At 37.1% G+C, this 21,400-nt stretch overlaps 1 protein-coding gene across 1 annotated transcript in view; it reads left to right on the forward strand.

Moving 5' to 3' along the window:
- Positions 1-5,800, forward strand: part of LOC107690968 (GTPase IMAP family member 4-like) — a 12,280-nt gene extending 6,480 nt beyond the window's left edge. Inside the window, exons 2-3 of the mRNA XM_016489407.1 lie at positions 4,980-5,543; positions 5,577-5,800. Of these exons, the coding sequence (XP_016344893.1) occupies positions 4,980-5,543; positions 5,577-5,800 (788 nt within the window). The remainder of the gene's footprint in view (positions 1-4,979; positions 5,544-5,576) is intronic.
- Positions 5,801-21,400: the final 15,600 nt, after the last annotated feature.

The following is a 21,400-nucleotide window of genomic DNA, read 5'->3' on the forward strand; positions in this document are numbered from 1 at the left end:
AGTGACGAACTGCAAGCTTTGAATGCTTATATCTTCTAAATGCGAATTTTGTCACTGTTTTGGAGCACACTGCCTTATTGATAACCTTAAGACTAACATATTGATACTAACACCCAATAAACTTAAATTTTCATTTCATGGGGACTTTATTTTTTCGGAACGCACTTCTGCGTCATCTTAGTTTTTTTGACCCCTACAACCTTCATCCCTTCGAAGCGCTCACTCAAGGAGGGTAAACCCTTTAAAGGGATTAGGGGATAGGGATGAGCCCTTCCAAATGGAACGCAGGGACCATCTTCACCAGGGACGGGCAGCTTCGGTCCTGGAGGGCCACTGTCCTGCAGAGTTTAGCTCACAATCACTGTTTTATCTGAACTGCATTTATAGGAACTTTTAATGGTCTAGGAACAGTACAACCATTACCACAACAAAATGATCATTAACAATAGTGAGATAGATAGAAAACGATATACTTCTAACAATCAGCTTTTTATACTGTAATAGTATATTGTTAAAGGCAATCAATACATACCCACGATGCTACAACAGGAGCAAGATGTATGCAAATATCACAGTATTAACTTCAGATACAATAAACATGCTGCTCTCTTTGCCATGCTTGCTTGCTTCCTGATTAATGGTCACATTGCATAACTCCTTACTGCAACTTACATTTCTTAAAGGGATCACAACCAAATAAAAGAAAAACATAGAATTCTTGGTTTAATTTTTGAAGTGAACTTCCAATGTATTGAGTGGTAACAAAACAGGTGTCAAATATGCAGCCAATGGGAAACACTGAATGTATAAGGTGAGCGATGTTTAACATATACATTTTTTTTTTGAGTAAGTATGAGGAAGAATAGGCACTTCTAGTTTCCAATATTCAAATTATTCAGTCAGACAGAGAGACTCTAAACGACAAGAACAAACTTTAAGAGACATAATGGCATCTTCATATAAAGGTCAGTCGCAATGAATTATCGAACCTAAAATGACATTCACAGACTACAGTTTGTTTAATACAATGAGAACTGAATTCTATACTGTGCTTTTTTGGTTGAAAGCAGTAAAACAGTAAGAAAAAAATGGTATCTTCATAAGTATTTTTAATGGTGTTACTACTTTTTGATTTAAAGCTACTACAGTCAAGAGTTTACAGTTCTTGTGTTTTACTATTTCATTATGCATTTGTATAAAAGCACAGAGTATGATTATTAAAAATGAAGTATGATATTGCCAACATATTCACTGTAAACAAAAAAAAGTAAAATATACGTAATTTTTCTTTTGCAGATTTTTGAATACGTGTTTTTAAAGTCAAATTTAAGTATGAAATTAAGTCAGATCTACTTAACTAAGTTGTGTAAAATTAGCAAAGGAAATAAGTACATTTAACATGGCCAGTTAGAATTTGAGCAATTTCTACTTAAGTTTACTCTGCAACACTCAAGTACATTTCACTCAGTCACGGTTTGTAAACTTTACTCAAACAATATAGCACAGATTAAATTCATGCTATTAAAGCATGTGGTTCACTTACAAACATGTAATTAAGCGAGTGAGCAGCTTGTTATCCTTTTTAAGATAATATGTTTACTCAATACAGTTATTACCCACATAAACACAGAAACCTCAATACTTGGTACATAATACACAATGACGGTAACAATCAGTGGATAATGTTTTGAGTATAAATAGAAACGAACTACAGATGACACAAAACAGCAAGTTACTAAACCTAACAACAAAAGCAACCATAAAATAGTGTAAATACAACTTGAAAACAGTGAAAAAATTAACCTTATTAATTATTCATGCCGCAGTGCATGATGAGATCAACGGGATCGTAACTTTATTTACGTAAAGAATCCTTATGATATTGCCAACATATTCACTGTAAACATAAACAATTCAAAGTAAAATGAGCATGATGTTACCATGAGAAATTGTACATATTCAATGAAGAAAACCTGGGGTGGCCAACCAGATTTCTGTGTGGCCGGTGCCACCCCTGGCCACCATGTAGACACGCCCCTGCTTGTCATCTGTCAAACTTGAATGATCTGTTTCCAGAAGGAACATGACCCTTACATAAAGAAAATATATTTCCTTATATATGAATGATCAATATATTAAATGATTTAATAGTATATTGAAAATATACAGAATAATGTATTGTGTAATTATATTACAATATACTGAATAACACACAAGGAATTGCAGCTTTCACATATTGAAAAATATGTGACCATATATTTACTTTTATACAACAGTTCTTTCTGGTCCTCGAATCTGATTGGCTGATACGAGTGCGATATTAGAATGATAACAGAACTCCTCCAACCATTTCACCGTTTGTATCACTCCGCTTGCAGTATTTCTCCCAGCAAGTGTCATGGCGGACACCCAAATCCACAATAATTTTTAAAAATAATAGTTTTTGTCACGGTAGTTTTAAGAGTTTTTTAGGCGAGAATGTACTTGTTTAGACTCCAAAATATGTGGTTTGTTAATAAAGATAATGTCTATTTGAAAATTTGCTTCGATGTTTTCGGAAGCGTGAGCTCCAGTGTGTCAGCGGCTGTTCAGCGCTCTTGAACCCGCCGAGAGCAGCCTCACCTCGGCCAGATCTTCTGGAATTTGCCACTGGCTCTGATGTCTCTATAGTGGTTGAACATGAGATATAATTTGTTTTGGGTAAATCTGCCCTTTAGGGGCAGTCTTTGGTCTTGTTAATCTATTATTTGTTCCAGAGCTAATAGTTTTTGGCTGAGGGCAAAATCTCATCATGTTATATTTTATATAAATTTAATGCAGTATATCAGAGCGCTGCCTTTGTACTATTGATTGAATTCCCTAGCAACTTTTATGATGCCTGTTGTTGTTTATTAAATATTATTATTCAAAAAACAATATTTTATTTAAATAATAGTATTTAGTATTTGGAAACAGTGTGTGTGTGTGTGTGTGTGTGTGTGTTCGTGATGGTGATTTTAGTTACACTGTTCTACCATTAGATGGCGACGAGAGACTGTTTTTACGAGTCGGCAGTAAATACTTTTATATTGAAAGAGGCTGAAACGATGTTGTAAACAAGGAAGTTCTTTTTATTTTCAACAACACCTTGTAAGACGCAGCCAACAAATGCACTGAGCAGCACTGTCATCGGAAATCACAGAATTTTGCCTAACAGATGAAAGATATTACGACAAACATATCGCTTTCCTCAGTGGACATTCAAACTAATGTTTTATTGTGAATATGAGACTGAGCTGCAGATTTAATGCTGTATTAGATGCAGGTAAGCAGTGATGGAAGAAACAAACCTTTTCAAAGCTTTGAATCAATTGAACCAATTGCTTCGCAAAATGTTTTACTGTTTCGAAGCGCTCGAAACACCACATGCCAGTGGCGCCTGCTGGTCAAAAGTGTGTTAATGCAACAAAAACTCAGGTTAAAACATGCATAAAAACAGCTTTTACAAACCCATTGCAAATGTTTAATTGAAAGTATAATACATTAAATGCAATAAAAAGAATAAAATACCATTAAATATGAAGTGTCGGTATAATATGCGGGGTTTTTTTTTAAATTATTTTTATTAATTTGCAGGACTTGATTTTTTGTTTTATGGAGAGCTTAAACAGGCCAGTAAGAAACTATTAACTACTACTCATCCTTTTAGTTACACAAATGTTTAATTGAAAATGTCTACAAATTCATAAAACCTGAGATCGGGTAAAAACCATAGACGCTGGTTCAAAGGTTCGCTAAGTTTAGTATCATTGTAAAGGTCTCCAGCAGTCACTTATATTATGAGTACTTTTGAGAACTATTATGAGAACTTTTGAAGAATTCTGTTATGCTGCTGAGGGGTGTGTCTCCCCCAGGGTCTGTGAGAAAGTTTTCCTATCTCTGACTAGGTGTGACTTGGGATCCTAACAAACCAAAAGGTCTTTTACAACTGATTTGAAGATTTCTTTGTGCTGGTCTGGATATATAAGCTAAGTGGCATTATAGTAATTTGGGATTCTGTAACCAGAAAACCGGAAGGAAGTAGTTCTGCACGAAAGAGGGTTTTTAAAGACACTCCGTTGTTGTTTTTCTTATGTATTTACACACTCGTGCCGTCAAACTGTTGTATAAATGCAATATCACACTTGTAGACATGAGATATGGCTGTAAATTGGCATGCTGTGATTAACCTGCCCTCATACACACTCACAAAAAGCACTGGGGACCAGCAATAGTCACAATGGCCGCCTGACTTTAAAGGGGTCCTATTATGCCCTTCTACGCAGTCTTAATTTGGTTTTTGAGGTGTACTAGAATAGGTTTTCATGATTGATTGTCCCAAAAACGCAAAAAAAAAAACATATATATATACAAAAATAAAATAAAATAAGTGACTTTGACTTCACAAAATCCCAAAAAAGCATGCACAAATGTAGTCCGAATTAGCTGTTTGTTGTAGTGCTTGGAAAAGTATTTTCTGTTAAAGAGAATATCCCCTTTTGGAGTAGGCTTTGTGCTTTGTAACTATATATTTTTTTATGCTCAAACAGCAACATTACACACTAACTAAAGTTGAAAAAGTGAAAAAGCATAATAGGACTCCTTTAAAGGAATAATTCACTCAGAAATGAAAATTTGCCGTTAATTTACTCACCCTCAGGCCATCCGAGATGTAGGTGATTTTTTTTTTCTTCAGTAGAACAGTAAAGAATATTTTTAGCTAAAACCCATGGTCTTTGGTAATTAATAAAATGCAAGTCAATGGGTACCGTCACTTGAGAGTCAAAAAAAGCAACATGAATACCCGCGGCTCCTGATGATACATTGAAGGGAAGCAATCGGTCTGTGCAAGGAGCTGAACATTATTTACAAAATTACCACCTGAATATAATGCTTATAGTTTTATTTAGCATTTTGAAAGAAGTTTCCATCTCTCATTTGATCTTCTCCAATCTTGTCAGATCTGAGGATCCAGAGAAAAACTGAAGCTGGAACGAGCTCATCAGGAAACATCATCCTGAGACAAAAGGTGTTTGAAGCACACCGATCTTCTGAATCTGTGACTGAGGAATGCCAACAGTATCAGCAGAAGGTAGAGGGTAGAAAAATCTCAGTGATCGACACTTCAAGACTGTCCGATTCATCAATCAGTGAAGAACAACTGAAGGAGGAAATAGCGAAGTGTGTCGAGATGTCTGTTCTTGGTCCTCGTGGATTCCTGGATGAAAAATTCACAGATGAAGAGAAGACTGTGAAATGGATTCAGGAGAACTTTGGAGAAGAAGCTGCATATTACACCATCAATATGCTCACTAGAGGAGATCAGTTAAATACACCGATAGAGAAATGTATGACAGGTGATCAGATTAATGAGGCAGGTAAAGGCAGGTATCATGTTTTTAGTAACACGGATGTTAAAAATCGATCGCAGGTCACTGAAATGCTAGAGAAGATCGACAAAATGGTGGAAGAGAATGGAGGACAGCATTACACAAATGAGATGAACCAGGAAGCTCAAAGAAGGAGTTTGGAAGAGGAGGAAAACCCGGGAGAGGAAGAACCATTGAGTTTGGCTCAGAAAGCAGCATTTGTGGGAGCAGGCGTGTTAGGAGGAGTAATTGGAGTAGCAGGAGCGGTTGTTGGAGGGGTAGCACATGGAGCAATTGGCTTAGTAGCAGCACCTGTAGCTTTAATAGCAGCAGGAGTTGCTCTCATGGCAGAAGGAGGTGCGTTAACTATTGAACATGCATTGAAAGTTTGCAAGGAGCAGAAGGGAAATTAAGGAAACCGTGCATAATGGGTTACAAATTCTGCAAGAGCTAATTACTCAAGGCCGCTTAACAGAGTTAAGGGAGGGATGCAAACAGGATGTGATGAACAGTTCATTTCACTTCATTTATATTTTACATTGTAATCATGCTTGAATTATTGTTTAAGTGCTCTGATAATCATTTCAATACTAATACTATTAATTGTGTACTATTACTGACTGTTGCTGACAATGTTATGAAATAAAAGGTTTTGAAATCCAGTTATTGATGCCATTGTCCGATATTTAGCATCTTTCTGTACAGCAGGGGCTTTTGGTTGTACATTATTTAAATGTGTGCATCGGTTAAATAAAATAACTTAACTCTCCCAGTTAAATGATACATTTTAGTTGAAAACATCATGTACAGTATGGTTCATGAGGATAGAGTAGATGAAGCATTTTCATGAATTTAATTGATAATCCAACCATTAATGTGATAGGTTAGCTATAAATCCAAAATAGCTGAAAAGATGGCAATAGGAAAAATTGCAATTTGGCATAAAATGTTGCCGAGTGCTTGATATAAGACATCCATGAATAATAGCTATTTGCTTTGTTTTGGAAAGTACCTGCAAAACGTTGTTTATGAGTTGTATAAATGAGTAAAACTATGTGACTTGTGTTGTATATAATGTTAAACTTAAAGCATTTTATTGTTCCAATTTGAATTACAACAAGGCATAAGATATAAGGACACTACAAATCAGTAGCGTTTGTAAAAATGATCAACCCAGCTTTAACATTTTCATCTAGAATATTCTGTATACATCATGCATTGTTTTCAAACATAAAACACACCTTAACCGAGGATGATGATACCATTTAGAGATCATATACAAAGTTTAATGACTGTTTCTCTGCTCTTCGAAACGTATATTTTTTAGACAACATGCACTCAAAAAAAAAAAAAAAGATTCTAGCCACTAATTGATTTTAAGCAATTTAAATACAATATATTTATTTTAAAATGTATAAAAATAACCATTATTGTTCTGAATTACCCTTACACAATATGAATGTAATGGATCCAAGGCCAATCTGATCAAATTGCATACACATACACTGGGGTAGAGAAAGAACAGCAGTATAGGTCCATAAGTGATGGCCTTTACTGTAAGGAAAGGAATTGAAAATTCTCCTTTTTGTGGAGAGGAATTGAAAATATCTTTGTCATTATACATTGATGACTTTGAGCTCTGTAACCCTCTAGGAACCTCATGTAAAAAGCACAAACTTTGTGGGGTCTATTGGACTTTGAATAACTTGCCATCTGGATGCAATTCAACACTTTCATTTATCTGGCAGTTTTATGCAAGAGTGATCATGTAAAGTCATATGGACATGGCACAATTTTAGAGCCCCTTTTACAAGAATTGATTACTTTAGTTTATTTTGTCAGATTGTATGTTTCTTTTGAATCGTGGAGCAATTGCAACACAATAAATGTTTGAAAATTTAATGGTTTTGACCGCTTATTCAAAGTAAGGTAATTATAGAAAGCAAGTAACAACAATTTATTTGAAAATAATAACGTTTATTTATTACACAATCTTAAATCATAGTTCATCAATTTACATAACATTTATTTAATTCATTCATGTCAGCTGAACATGATGGTAAAGCTTAAAATGTTAACTTTTACATTGGATTTATGTGATTCAATTGGACGGAAAATTGACACGTAATTAAAATACACAAGTTTTAACTTTTGAGTTTTGTTTTTAATTAATTTATTTTATTTTGTGCAGTGTGCAGAACTATGTTTTGACTGTTTTTGACCTGTAAATACCAGTCTCTGATCTCAGAGGTTATTCAGGCTTGGACTTGGTTTGACGAGATTTGCATCAAGCAGTGCTCTCATCGGTAATCAAAATCTGGCAGCAACAGCATATTTTTCCACTTGGAAATTCCAGAACAACCCGTCTTGTCACCCACATGGCAATAAACCAATAGAATGTGGAACAGTAGTGATTCATCTGGTCGTTACCAATCAAAAAAGGAGTGACCCAACAATTCACCGAATGTCGTTGTCCAGTTGTGTTAATTATTTTATTTTATGGTATGTTTTTTAAGGACTCGTTCTGATTGTTTGCAATTAATGTGAAAGTAAGTGCAGTTAGATTTCTTTCTTTACAAATCAGTTGCGAATGCTACTGAATGAATGTGATTTTACCACAGTACTGTACCTCGATCCTGTTAGTAAATGCCCACCCTAGTGAAAAATAGTATACTTAAGCACAATTTATTTGTATGTACTTTAGTATAACAAAATGTATTTGTGGCACACTATAAGTTGGTATACTTAAAATCTGTTAAATTGGAACAACTAATTTTGCACTAAATGCATTTTAGTCCAAAAGCAGTGCTGAAGTTCAACTAAAGTTGTAATAAATATACTTGTTTGTGCTGAAGTGGAACTATTCCAAGTATACTTAAGTACACTTTAAATATCCACTCTTGTATTTAAGTTTTGAAATGCAGAATTCACTCAGCATAAACTTCAAATGTATTTTGGTGACATTACCATTGCAATTCAGTTACACTGTAAGAGTGTTAAACATACATTAATACTATTTAGTTACTTTTAGTGACTTTAAAACACATTGCAATATCATTCCAAGTAAACTTGAAGTGTGCTAATGGCATCATTATTGTGTGCTTCTAATGCAATAAATTATTCTTTATAATGGCACAGCTTATGAATCTGCATTTTACTAACACCCTCAGCATACCGCCTAACACACTTATCTGTAGTACATCAGTGACACACTGGGAACAGGCATAGGCCTACGTACATTAAATGAAGGAAACACTACAGACTGGATTCGAGCCCGGGTCGCTGCCACACAAGCACACTCGCTTTACCAGTTGTACCACCACGCAGACACACAGCGTGCACAACTGGGGTTATTTTGTGTTCTTTCTATATTGTTTCAAGTACTGCTATAAGCAAACAGATTTTTTTCCCCATCAGTGACAGTGTCACGGTGCAGGGTGCCGTCTCGGCTTCCCCTGCGGTCTGTGCTGTCCTGTCATGTTCGGTAGTCGTGTGTTGCAAGCATCAGTGTCTGACCCTCTGTTCTCCTGTGCTCAAGGACTCGTAATACGGTGATCCGGCAGCTCGAGTGGTCCGCAGTGTCTGCCGGCCAGCTCTGGAATCTCCGCTCACTTGAGCAGCAGTTAACTATTGTTTATGTTATTTTGTGTTTTGTGGCGAGAATAAAGACCCTCCTTTCTCACTACTCTGCATCTGAGTCCTCTCTCTATCCCAGACCCTGACAGACAGCACAAATTATATGGATTCAAAGACTGCGAAACGCAGAGAAAAGTCTTAATATAGGTGTGTGAAACGGCCTGTATTGAACACAAAGTGTGTAAAACTTGAAGCTGTTAAAGAAATCAAGCCAGCGGACACAACATTAAATATCATCTGCAGAATGTTTTGCTTTTACTTGACATGATCTGTCATTAACGCTGCAGGAAGCAACTGTATAAACCAGCATAACATTAGTTTTATTCTTGTGCACACACTAAAACACAGACAGTTCCGTTCGTTGGTGGAAGAATGTGAACACGCAGAATTGAAATTATTTAATACATTTACACGCTTTGTGTAATTTTGAGGGCTGGCCAGAATCATTTGAATAATTTGTTTAACAATTCATAATATTTTGACAGTCCAAATTTCAAAGTGCAAAGGGCCATTAAAGAACCATTAATGGAAGAAGTGTATTAGCACAGGTGCGTTGGAGCGTATTAGGAATACAGTAAAGTAATAAAACTTCTGATCAAGTATATGAATTTCTTTCAACATTTCAAATTGACTGATTTTATTTTTTCTTTGTAATTGAATATCTTTACTTTTGTAACCACTCACACACACACACATATATATATATATATATATATATGTGTGTGTGTGTGTGTGTGTGTAAATTAAGCTGCAAAATTGTGAAAAGCACTATAGAAATAAAATTGAAGTGGTTAAATTATTGAAAAGGTAAAAGGTCATAATTCTAAAACTTACTTCATGATCATGAATTATTATTATTATTATTATTATTATTCACAACTCAAAAAACATTATTACAATACTTCAGGCGAAGGAACAAACAAATATCAATACACAAAAAATATCAATATAGTGTCACGGTGAACACACACGAGGAACGAGGAGACGCTGGAGAATACTTTACCAAGATTTGCAGAACTCCCCAGCGTACTCGTAGAAGGGGAGATCGCGGCGAGCTAGGGCGGCAACGCGAGCGGCACTTTCCATCGCCGCGGGGAGGGAAAAACCAGGAAACAAAAACTGTCAAAAACCGGAAACCAAAACGGGGAGAGGGGGTGCCGCTTACTTTTGTTTGGGTCCGCTGTTCTGTCACGGTGAACAAACACGAGGAACGAGGAGACGCTGGAGAATACTTTACCAAGACTTTATTTACAGGAACCAAGGGAGACGAACTCAGGAAGACGTTTAACAGCGGACCGAGAACTTGGGACTGGGAACACTTTTTATACACACAGGAGGAGGGGATGACGAGACACACCTGGGAGCCATGAAACATCAAGGGAAACACCTGGGACAAATTAACCAAGGGAAAGGAAGGCACATGAGGAACAAGACACACACAAAACATGGAACAGAGTCTGACATATAGAATGTGCCATAGTCTTAGGTAAGAACTCATACAGCGGCCTTAATGATTTGACAACATAAAGTACAAATAATCCCCACAGACAAACATTAATATGGCCTTCATAAATCTACAGGATCATAAGATGAGTTGCCTCATTCATCCCTTACCGAGACTAGTTGTTGGGCTGAGTGAGCATTAACATGTCATTGGGGTTATGAAGTGGGCATTCTCTTTCAAAGGTTTCGTCCAATTAATTTATATATGCATATGGGTGTGTGTGGGTGGGTGGGTGCATTTGTACACTCTAAAAACTGCTGGGTTAAATACAACCCGGCGCTGGGTTGTTTAAATATTTAACCCAACCTTCTGGGTTAGTTAGTTTTATTTAACTCAACTATTGTTTAAAAATTACTATGTGGCTGGCTTAAAATTAACCCAAAATAGGTTGTAAATAAACAATCAGACACATTATTACTAGAGGCACCAGAAATAATCAAAAGGTGAACATTTATTAATAATCAATTAAAAATGTTTATTTTTTTTATTTTTTTTTTTATTGAACATATTAGTACATTTTAAAATCCAACCTATTTTGGGTTAATTTTAAACAAGAAATATAGCAATTTTTAAGCAATAGTTAAGTGAAATAAAACTACCCAGAAGGTTGAGTTAAACATGTAACCCAACTGCTGGGTCAAAAGAAGAAGAAACTTTATTGTCATTATTATACAACGCAATTTGTTTGGTAGCTCTCAGAGACCAGCAGCATTGAAGAAATATAAGAATACACGAGATATACTGTAAATAATTACACTATAATATAAATATAACAATATATGCAAAGGAATATACAGTATGTACAGTGGGATTGGATAGTGCAAACAATACAGTGCAAGCAGATATTGTCCAAAAGAAGAAGGCATTGCAAATTATATATGTATAATTACAAATGTATAATAATAATAATACAGATATAAAGTAAAATGTTCAGTGCATTAGCAGCAATTTGGGGAAAAAGGGGGAAAAAAGGGTAGGTAGACAGCTTAAGTTTCTGTGTAGTGCAGCTGGTGTACCACACTGGTAACACAGTGGCAGAGAATGCTTTCTATTGTGCTCCTGTAGAAATTCACTAAAAGCTGAGAAGGTACTTTGGCTTTCTTGAGCTTTCTCAGGAAAAAGAGCCTCTGTGGAGCTTTCTTCACTAAGTAGTGAGTGTTAACAGTCCATGTTAGATCGTTTGTGATATACAGACCCAGGAATGTTGTTAACCTGTTCACTATAGTGTTAGAGGAGTGGGTGGGTGTACAGTCATGTGTAAATAAAGTGAAAAGGGTTGGACTGAGGACACAACCCTGCGGTGCTCCTGTATTCAGCAGTTGCTTGGTTTGTCCATATTTTACCCAGCGCTGGTTTGTATTTAACCCAGCATTTTTTAGAGTGTAGGTCATAATTAAAGTATTTTTTGTGCTCAAAGAACACCATTATAAAAATCACTTTTAACAAGTTTCAAACATGTTTTAGATGGAATTAAGAACCTAGCCAGTGTACTTTCTTCAGAATTAATATATATATGAGCCAAAAAGAACGCACATCACACCTCTGTTCATCAATTTGCACTGGCTACCAGTAGCTGCTCGCATAAAATTCAAGGCATTAATGTTTGCCTACAAAACCACCACTGGCTCTGCACCCCTTTACCTAAATTCATTACTTCAGAGTTATGTGCCCTCTAGAAGTTTGCATTCTGCAAGTGAACGACGCATTATTGTGCCATCTCAAAGAGGCATCTTCCATCTTTATTTGACCCTCTAACTCTAAAACTTTCTATTCTATTTTAATTCTACTTTATCTATTTATCTTTTTTGTATTTAAAAAATAAAACTAACACTAACTTTCTATTTTTTTCTATTCTATCTATTTCTACTTGTATTTTTTCTTTTTGTGTATGCGTTTGTGTGCTTGTGTATATATACAGTATGTATATATATATATATGCATCTTTCCCAAAAAGACTCATGGCTGTATTAGATCAAAAGGGTGCTTCTACTAAATACTGAGCAAAGGGTCTGAATACTTAGGACCATGTGATATTTCAGTTTTTCTTTTTTAATAAATCTGCAAAAATGTCAACGATTCTGTGTTTTTCTGTCAATATGGGGTGCTGTGTGTACATTAATGAGGAAAAAAAATTAACTTAAATGATTTTAGCAAATGGCTGCGATATAACAAAGTGAAAAATTTAAGGGGGTCTGAATACTTTCCGTACCCACTGTATATATGTAAATACCTTGTTACGTGTACTGCGTTAGCTAACCGAGACTTGTCATTTGCACTTACATATTGTTAGTTTTGACTGCTTCTATTGTCCTCATTTGTAAGTCACTTTGGATAAAAGTATCTGCTAAATGACTAAATGTAATGTAACTTTAAAAAATGAAGGAGGGAGAAGGTAGAGAATTATGTCCCGAGTCGCTAAAGACCCTAGGTATGCATTTAAGGGTTAATTTATGTTTAAACAACAACAATAATTAAACATGGGGTCAATAGATATTTTTCTTGTTTTACAGCCAAAATGGAAGACCTAAAACGCAAAGAAAATCAGTCACAGCAAGCCAGTAAAACCAGTCCTGTTGGGGATGAGGAATGAACATGGCCATCTTGTGGCCAGACAGAAAAGACAGAAAGCTATAAAGGTGCACATTTCCATTGGTATGTCTGTATTCAAGCAATGCAGTTAAATGTATTACAGCATTTGATGTTAATCTCTCAAAGGACTATTCAAGTCAGCAGTTATAATTTTTCACATATATATCTTTTTATAGCTCCTAGAATGAGCAAATCTGCTGGAATTTTCAATAATTTCTGGAATTTTGGCAGGAAATGACTTAATAGGTTGAGTACTGACATATTCACCAAAACTATTTCTCTGGAGTTGTTGTTGACTTATTGTTTTGTCTGATTGTTAGAAGGAGGATGAAGAAATAGGCATGCACTAAGACTTTTCAATACATTACTGATTTGTTATGACTGCTTGCATTATGTATTACTTTCTACTTGTACAGAAAGACTACATCAAGAGGTAGAAGAGGTAGCTGCTGGTACTGAAAACATTCGTCTTTGCACACTTGATCAGTTTTTGCATGGTCCAGACTAAAGAGAAGTGGGTCTGAGGCCAGAGATGGTGGAGTCTTTGTTGACGGGGAAGTCAACAAGTGCATGCCTGCAGCCTGAAACCATCAGTTATCTGCTGTGAAGACTGCATTCCTGAACAGCTCTACTGTGACAGTGCAGATAGCCCATAAAAGAAACTTACCGAGAGCTAGTTGTGGAAGCATTCTTTTGGCCTATACCTCCATCAACCTTCAACAGGAATCAATGGTAAGTCCAGTACAACAATTCTAAATAATAATATTATATATTGTTTATTGATTTTCAACACCATAAATGGTTTTGTCCCTCCAGAACATCTACACCAGGTGGTGTATGAGGAAAGCACAGAGGACCGTCAGACACTCCAGCCACCCGAGTCATGGACTGCTCTCATCGTTACCATCAGGCAGATGTTATCGCAGAACCTGCACCAGCAGGCTGCGAGACAAGTTCTTTCCACAGGCAATTAGACGGTACTGAACTCATACCAGTGTCATGTGCCGTGTAAGGGGGTCTGAATACTTTCCGTACCCACTGTATGTAAATGAGCTATAAGTGAGCTTTTGTGAAAAATGGCTTCTTAAAAGAGCTGATGGACACTAAGGGCCCTATCGTACAGCTGGCGCAATGCGGCGCCAGCCGCGACGCGAGTGCCTTTTGCTAGTTTCAGCCCGACGCAGTTGTGATTTTCACGTCCTGTGCCACGTTGTTTAAAAAGCAAAAACATTTGCGCCGATTTGTGCGCCCATGGGCGTGCTGGTCTGAAAACAAGGTGTGTTCAGGTGCATTGTTGGTGCGTTGCTATTTTGAGGCAACTGAAATAGACTGCGCCATTGACCAACAAAAACCTGGTCTAAAGTCTGGCACAATATTTTTTCTTTGTTATTTAAAGAGGGCGTTAGTAATATGCGCCTATAGACGGGTGCACAACGTGCATACACTTTGCTTATTACACACACTGGGACGCGCAGCAGCATACAAACATTTTTAAAAATGAAAAATGTAATTCCGCCATGTAAATAGCGAACACACCATGGCGTGAGCGCAACTGGCTTTTAAAGGGGATGGGAGATGAGACTCTGATTGGTTTATGGCACGTTACGCCCAAAACACACCCATTACTCATTAAGAGAATAGGGTCAACCCTTTTGAACCATGAGCCGGGCGCCTGGCGCCACATTGCACCAGGTGTATGATAGGGCCCATAGATTTATGTGATCAGATGATCATGTAAAAGTCCACACATTTACCATGTTTACGCAGATGAGCCCTCTGCACAATCTAACTTGGCTACAGCATGGATCAACCATTGGATTTCTCCCAAGGTTTTTTTCTCCATTCTGTCACTGATAAAGTTTTGGTTCCTTGCCGCTGTCGCCTCTGGCTTGCTTAGTTGGGGACACTTCATTTCCAGCGATACCGTTGACTTGATTGCACAGATACTATTTAAACTGAACTGAGCTGGATGATGACATCACTGAATTCAATGATGAACTGCCTTTAAATGAAAATTGAGTGTTTTCTATTGTCCTTTTGCATTGACACACTATTTTCCTATTTTGATACTGTAACGCTGCTTTGACACAATCTGTATTGTCAAAAGCGCTATATAAATTAAGGTGACTTGACTTGATCTGAAGTAAGTGCAAGACAGAAAAAATACTTAATTACAATTACATTACAAAAAGGTATTAAAGGCATGGCAAATTATGTGCTTACTGTGCTTTAACTACAAATACCAAAGTAAAACTACAGTTACGATGGGAGAAACATGGTATGTGTTGTGGTTACTGGAGTTTTATTACACAACATGGTTGAGCGACAGTTACTATGGTAAAAACATGGTAAATGTGTGGACTTTTACATGATCCCTTTCCCACCACAGGCGAATTTCAAATGAATATCACAATGAAATCTAACTTTATAATGCTAGCGGGGTTCGCTTGAATGATCTGAATGTCAAACAGGTATATTAAATAATGGGACTAACAGTGTCCAGTATTGATTTAAAGCACAACATAATTTCATTCATAAATACAGGACAATCGACTACTTTACGAGACGGGTGGAAACCCTACCTGTACCCGTGTCTTGAAGTTATCTAAAGTCATTCTAAAATCTTTTTAGCAATAAACAGTGTTGGGCAAGTTACTTCCAAAATGTAATACATTATATATTACTAGTTACTGTCTTTTGAAAGTAATTAGTTACATTACAATATTACTGTCTCTGAATTGTAATGCGTTACACTACTTTTGAGTTACTTTCACCAAAATATCCACAGAAGTATTATAAAATGCCAAAATATAGTTTATTGTTGCTCATTCTACACCCAGTGGAGGGTAATGTGGTAGGTCTATATAGCATCAAATTATAAAATCATATTTAGATGCCGGTATGTAGGTCTACATTAATGGGGGAGGGGTCAAGCAACGCGCAAACTGTGCAAGAGTTATGCCGGTGAACGTCAGTAAATTCACTATAGAGAAAGTGAAAGTAAAAAAACTGACGGAGCTTTCTAACGCTGCATTAACGGACAACAAGAGACAAAATGACTTCAATATAGGCTGATGATGGTATATAACTGTCTTAAATTATTCCCTTAATGTTTCTCTTGTGGCCCGTATAGTGAAAAACATGAGAAGAAACTATTTCGCGTTAAACAGGTTGTTTTTGAAAATCTGTGCACGAAATAAAGCTGCTCTTAATTTTCATTGATGACTGCAGTGTTAATAATTTTAATTATAGGCCTATAATTCAATTGTATAATTTAATAGACCTGTTTAATAAACTTTTAAAAAACATTTTCAATGAGGAGTAGCCTAAGCTAATAGCCTAAATTTTAATTATCCTCACATACGGTAATGCGCTATGAAATTATTGCGGGGTAATATTACCCACATATTGCGGCGCATGTCATTTAATAATAAAAGTAACCTAATAATAATAATAATAGGCCTAATAATAAGAAGAATGTAACAGGCCTATATTACTTGGAAATGCTAAATCCTCTTAATATTGCCAATTTTTGATGCTTTGTTTTGACAATATCTCTGGCTATCGTCGACACATGATACGACGCGTCTCAGCACGGGGAAGTTATCACGGTTATCTTTAGTCATACAGATCATTCGAAACTCATTCGAAACTTTCGTTTTGTTAATCTGTTTATTAGGCTATTTAAGTCAAATATTTCGCATATTCATTCATTTTACATATAGACTATGATTTAATAAAAACAGATTTTGTTATTTTTAGTTAAACGCCTTTTTTCTCTTCTCCGAACCCGCAGCTCTCTCCGATAGCTTAGTGTAAGTGCTATTAGTGGTGCCATTAGTGGCACCAGTCCAGGTGTTTCCAGGTTTTACTCGTGCTATTTCTCCATGTTGAGAGTTTGGTGTCGCACATATTGCTAAGCATTCTTATCCTTTTCTCCGATAAACTGAAAATAACAGGAGTGTGTCCATCTCACAAATGTAGAACCTGTCTGTGCAGTCATCTCAACCATCTAATTCCAGCAAGAGAAGATAGACAAACTATTTTACCCGCAGAATTTTTTCTCTGGTGCTGTTTTGCGGTGTTGGTAAATTCACCACTTAATTTTGAGTTAAAATATGTTGTTGTAACTTGCGTTACTGAGATTGTAACGAGTAATAATATAACCCACATTTTATTAGTAATGCGTTATATTACTGCGTTAGAGCAAAACGTAATATACTGCTGTAATATTATTACTTTTGTAATGCGTTACTCCCAACACTGGCAATAAAACACTTCGAACAGCTGGGAGAGTTTAAAGCAAGCATATTAAAAGAAACCCACAATGCATTTAAGCAAAAGTTTCTGTTTCCGGTGCTGCTGTGAGTTTGTTATTTTGGCTTAAATTGTGAATAAAAGGGACTGCTGCAATTAGATCCTGCCTCAAATCTCCTTTTACTGCGACCAGCTGTGGTGTTGCAACATATGATGTGTCATTACTTCAGTTGAGCTTTTATCTTTATCTTTTTTTATCTTTTTATCTTTATTAGCATTTGCTACCTCGGAATTATAAGGTTCTGCATTCTAAGCGGTTTTATGATATATTGAGCTTCAAAGTTTTTGCATTCCATATAGTCCATTACCCAGACTCTTTCATTATCATTCTCTGTGATTTTAATAAAGCTAATCTCACCTGTGAACTGCCTAAATACAGACAGCATATTATATGCCCCACCAGGGACAGCAATATACTGGACCATTGCTTCACAATTTTTAAGGGTGCATACCACTCTGTCCCCGAGCGGCTCTGGGACTCTCTGAACACTGTTTGGTCCATCTTCTACCTGCCTACAAGCAGAAACTTAAATCTGCTAAGCCTGTAGTAAGAACTGTAAAGAGATGGATTAATGAAGCAGAGCGGGATTTACAGGCCTACTTCTACAAAACTGCTTTGAGTGTTTTTGAGGCTGCAGCCCCTGATCTAGATGAGCTCACTGAAACTGTGACATCCTACATCAGTTTCTGTGAGGACATGTGTGTTCCCACCAGGACCTATTTAACATGTAACAATGACAAACCTTGGTTCAGTACAAAACTCAGACATCTTTGCCAGAGGATGCCTATAGGAGTGGGGACAAATAGGGAATATGAATAGGGAGATAAGAGTAGCTAAGAGAAGCTACTGTGAAAAGCTAAAAAAACTGTTTTCAGGCAACGACCCTTCATTAATGTGGAAGGGCCTAAAAGCCATCACCAGCTACACGACCCCATCCCCCAGCACTGTGGAGAATCAACTTTTAGCCAACCGTTTGAATGAGTCCTACTGCAGGTTTGAAAAGCCTGGTCTCACACCCCACACCCGCTCTGACCGTCTCACAACACAGCCATCAACACACTCCCTCCCACTCTGTGAAGATGATGTACGCAAAGTCTTTAGGAAAAAAGAAGATAAGGAAAGCCAAAGGCCCAGACGTTGTCTCTCCAGACTTCCTCAAAGCCTGTGCTGACCAGCTGTCATCCATCTTCACACTGATCTTCAACAGATCACTGGAGCTGTGTGAAGTCATTTGAGAGATTGGTGTTGACCTACTTGAAGGACATTACTGGACCCTTGCTGGACCCCCTGCAGTTTGCTTACCCAGCAAACAGGTCTGTGGATGATGCAGTCAATATGGGACTGCACTACATCCCCCAACATCTGGACAAACCAGGAACTTGTGCAAGGATCCTGTTTGTGGACTTCAGCTCTGCTTTCAACACCATCATCCCGGATACCCTTCTGAATAAACTGACCCAGCTCTCTGTACCCACCTCCATCTGTCAGTGGATCACCAGCTTCCTGACAGACAGGCAGCAGCTTGTGAGGCTGGGAAAACTCACATCCAACATCTGCACCATCAGCACTGGAGCTCCTCAGGGGTGTGTTCTCTCCCCACTGCTCTTCTCTCTCTACACAAATGACTGCACCTCTAAAGACCCCGCTGTCAAACTCCTGATGTTTGCGGATGACACTACAGTCTTCGGCCTCGTCACTTCCTCTCTTATTTGAAATTTTGGCATCAAAACGGATATTATTTTGATCATGTTTTAAATCAGCAAAGTTCAAGAACACCTGCATTAAATTACACTAGCAGTTTTATTGCTGCATCATCAAATAATTTCTAATGAACATGGATTGGATCCATTTAACATTCAGCAGGCCTACATAAATACAACAGAACAAAGATACATATTAAATAAACAGTGCTTTTTAGGTAGGTTTAACAGTTTTCAGGTACAGAAATAAAGTAAACAAATGTAAAATAACACTTCACTGTATAAATTAAATACATGTTAATCCTTCTTTATTGTAACAGGCTTTATTATGATTAATCTTCTAATTTGTTTATTGTATACATTTTAATATTTTTTGTAAGTTTAAATATGTATGAGATCTCCTTTACTAAGGCGGGACTCTTATTTTGATGGGTTTTCTAGTCTACGGAGCTATATGGGTAATGAAAGCAGCAGTTCTTCGGATTTAAAGTTTGTCAGTTTATTAAGCACCCCCCGAAAAGGCATGAGATCTGTATATATTTGTTTACTGTTAGTTGTAATAAGTGTTTTGTGTAATTCGCTGTATGTTGATGATAATGCAACCGAGAGAGAGAGTTTAATGTGCAATAATGGATGCAATAAACTTAATAAAACATCAGTAAAGATTTGGTCATCATTCAGATGAGGTCCGCTACACTTATGAAAGTTACAAAAGTTATTTAGTCAAGAATAGTGTGCGATCTTTTGTCTTTTGTTATTTGATTAGTAGTCAGCTGCAAATATAGCTTGACCCAAAAAAATTCTAACAAAAGGTTTCTCAGTAGTTTACAGTAGTATCAGATGTACTTTAAAACATACTAAAAGTTTACCAAAGTTTGACTCCAAGAAAGGCCCCATTTTCAAAATGGCGGCCGTCAGGTCCTTAAAATGACCATTACTCCTTTGTATTCCTCCTAGACCAGGAATACTGGTGCCTGATACATGTTTTGGCCATGTAATATTCTAATTAGCATATTTGCATGATAGATAAGTGATTACAAGTACAATTATATATTAAAGCAATTGGTTACAAGCATATTTTTGCGAAAAATAAGTACAATTTCCCTTAAGTAATTGCATATTTCTCCTTTCTCATATCGTTTTGCCTAGTGTTGGTGGTTTCTGTGGTTCATAACCATTCTTTTGATTCCAATAAAGAATAAATTCATTAGAACTGTGTGGTACTGTAAAATTAGTCAAAACAGGGCTGCCACGTGAAGGCTCAGTACCGCTAACCCCTTTTATTTTTTTGTGTTTTATTTTTTTATAATGCGTTTAGTTTGTTTTTTTGCCTTTTGTAAATACTTTTCTTATTTATACGTATCTTTTTCTATTTTCTTCAGTTGTTTCCTCTTATTCTGGTTTATTGTTTATACTTTTTTGCACTGTGACCTTCACTAGATTTACCATTAGTCGTCACACTCTTCCTCCCATAGAGGTTGATTATAGTGATTCTCACAATTCCCAACTTGACATGGTCCACAAGCAGGCATGCATGGTAGTCCATATGCCCTGCAACTGCACCGTTGTGTTCGGCAGGCAGTTGTGCAATTACAGTGGATCATCTGCAGGAGGCTTTCTGGGGCAGCAGTCTTACTGGTCATAACTGGCAGGAACCGGTTGTCCACCAGTTTCCATCCCCAATCCACTGTGTTCATGTCACCTTCCTTTCCAACCCACACCATGATCTGGAAGTAAACTCTTTGGCAGTGGTATTTGGTTGAGGACTCAGTTGGAGACAGATGTTCTGGGGTAACAAATGATTTGACGGTAACGATTTTCTTGCTAAAAAGTTTGTAGCGCAAAGAGGCAAGTGAATCAGTACTCTTTACGCCAAACAACACTGCCATTGCCTTGGTCCCATGGTCCTCTATGACATTCCTACCAAGGTTGTGGGCTGATGTTCTGAGGCCTTGACTGCAGCTTTGACAATGTCCACGTCTGCATCACCTGTGCATCGATAACAGTGCAGCCCTTCTTCTCCAGCTCCTCGGACATAAGACTGATAAGTCCTTGTTTGTTGCAAGATCTGGAAAGGAAATCATCCTTTCTTCCCACAAACTCGCCATAATGGCGTATGGTAAAGTCTGCATATGACTGTGCAATGGCACCGTAACTGTCACCCTTTTTCCATGCCAAGCGGTGAACCAGGGAGCCACCGTCAAGGACATACTGCTCAGTTGGTGGGATGGAATCCAGGACAGATTTGTTAGATTTCTTGCTTGAG

The sequence above is a fragment of the Sinocyclocheilus anshuiensis genome, unplaced genomic scaffold, assembly GCF_001515605.1.
Source record: "Sinocyclocheilus anshuiensis isolate Anshui unplaced genomic scaffold, SAMN03320099.WGS_v1.1 scaffold66, whole genome shotgun sequence".
In the NCBI taxonomy this organism is placed as follows: Eukaryota; Metazoa; Chordata; class Actinopteri; order Cypriniformes; family Cyprinidae; genus Sinocyclocheilus; species Sinocyclocheilus anshuiensis.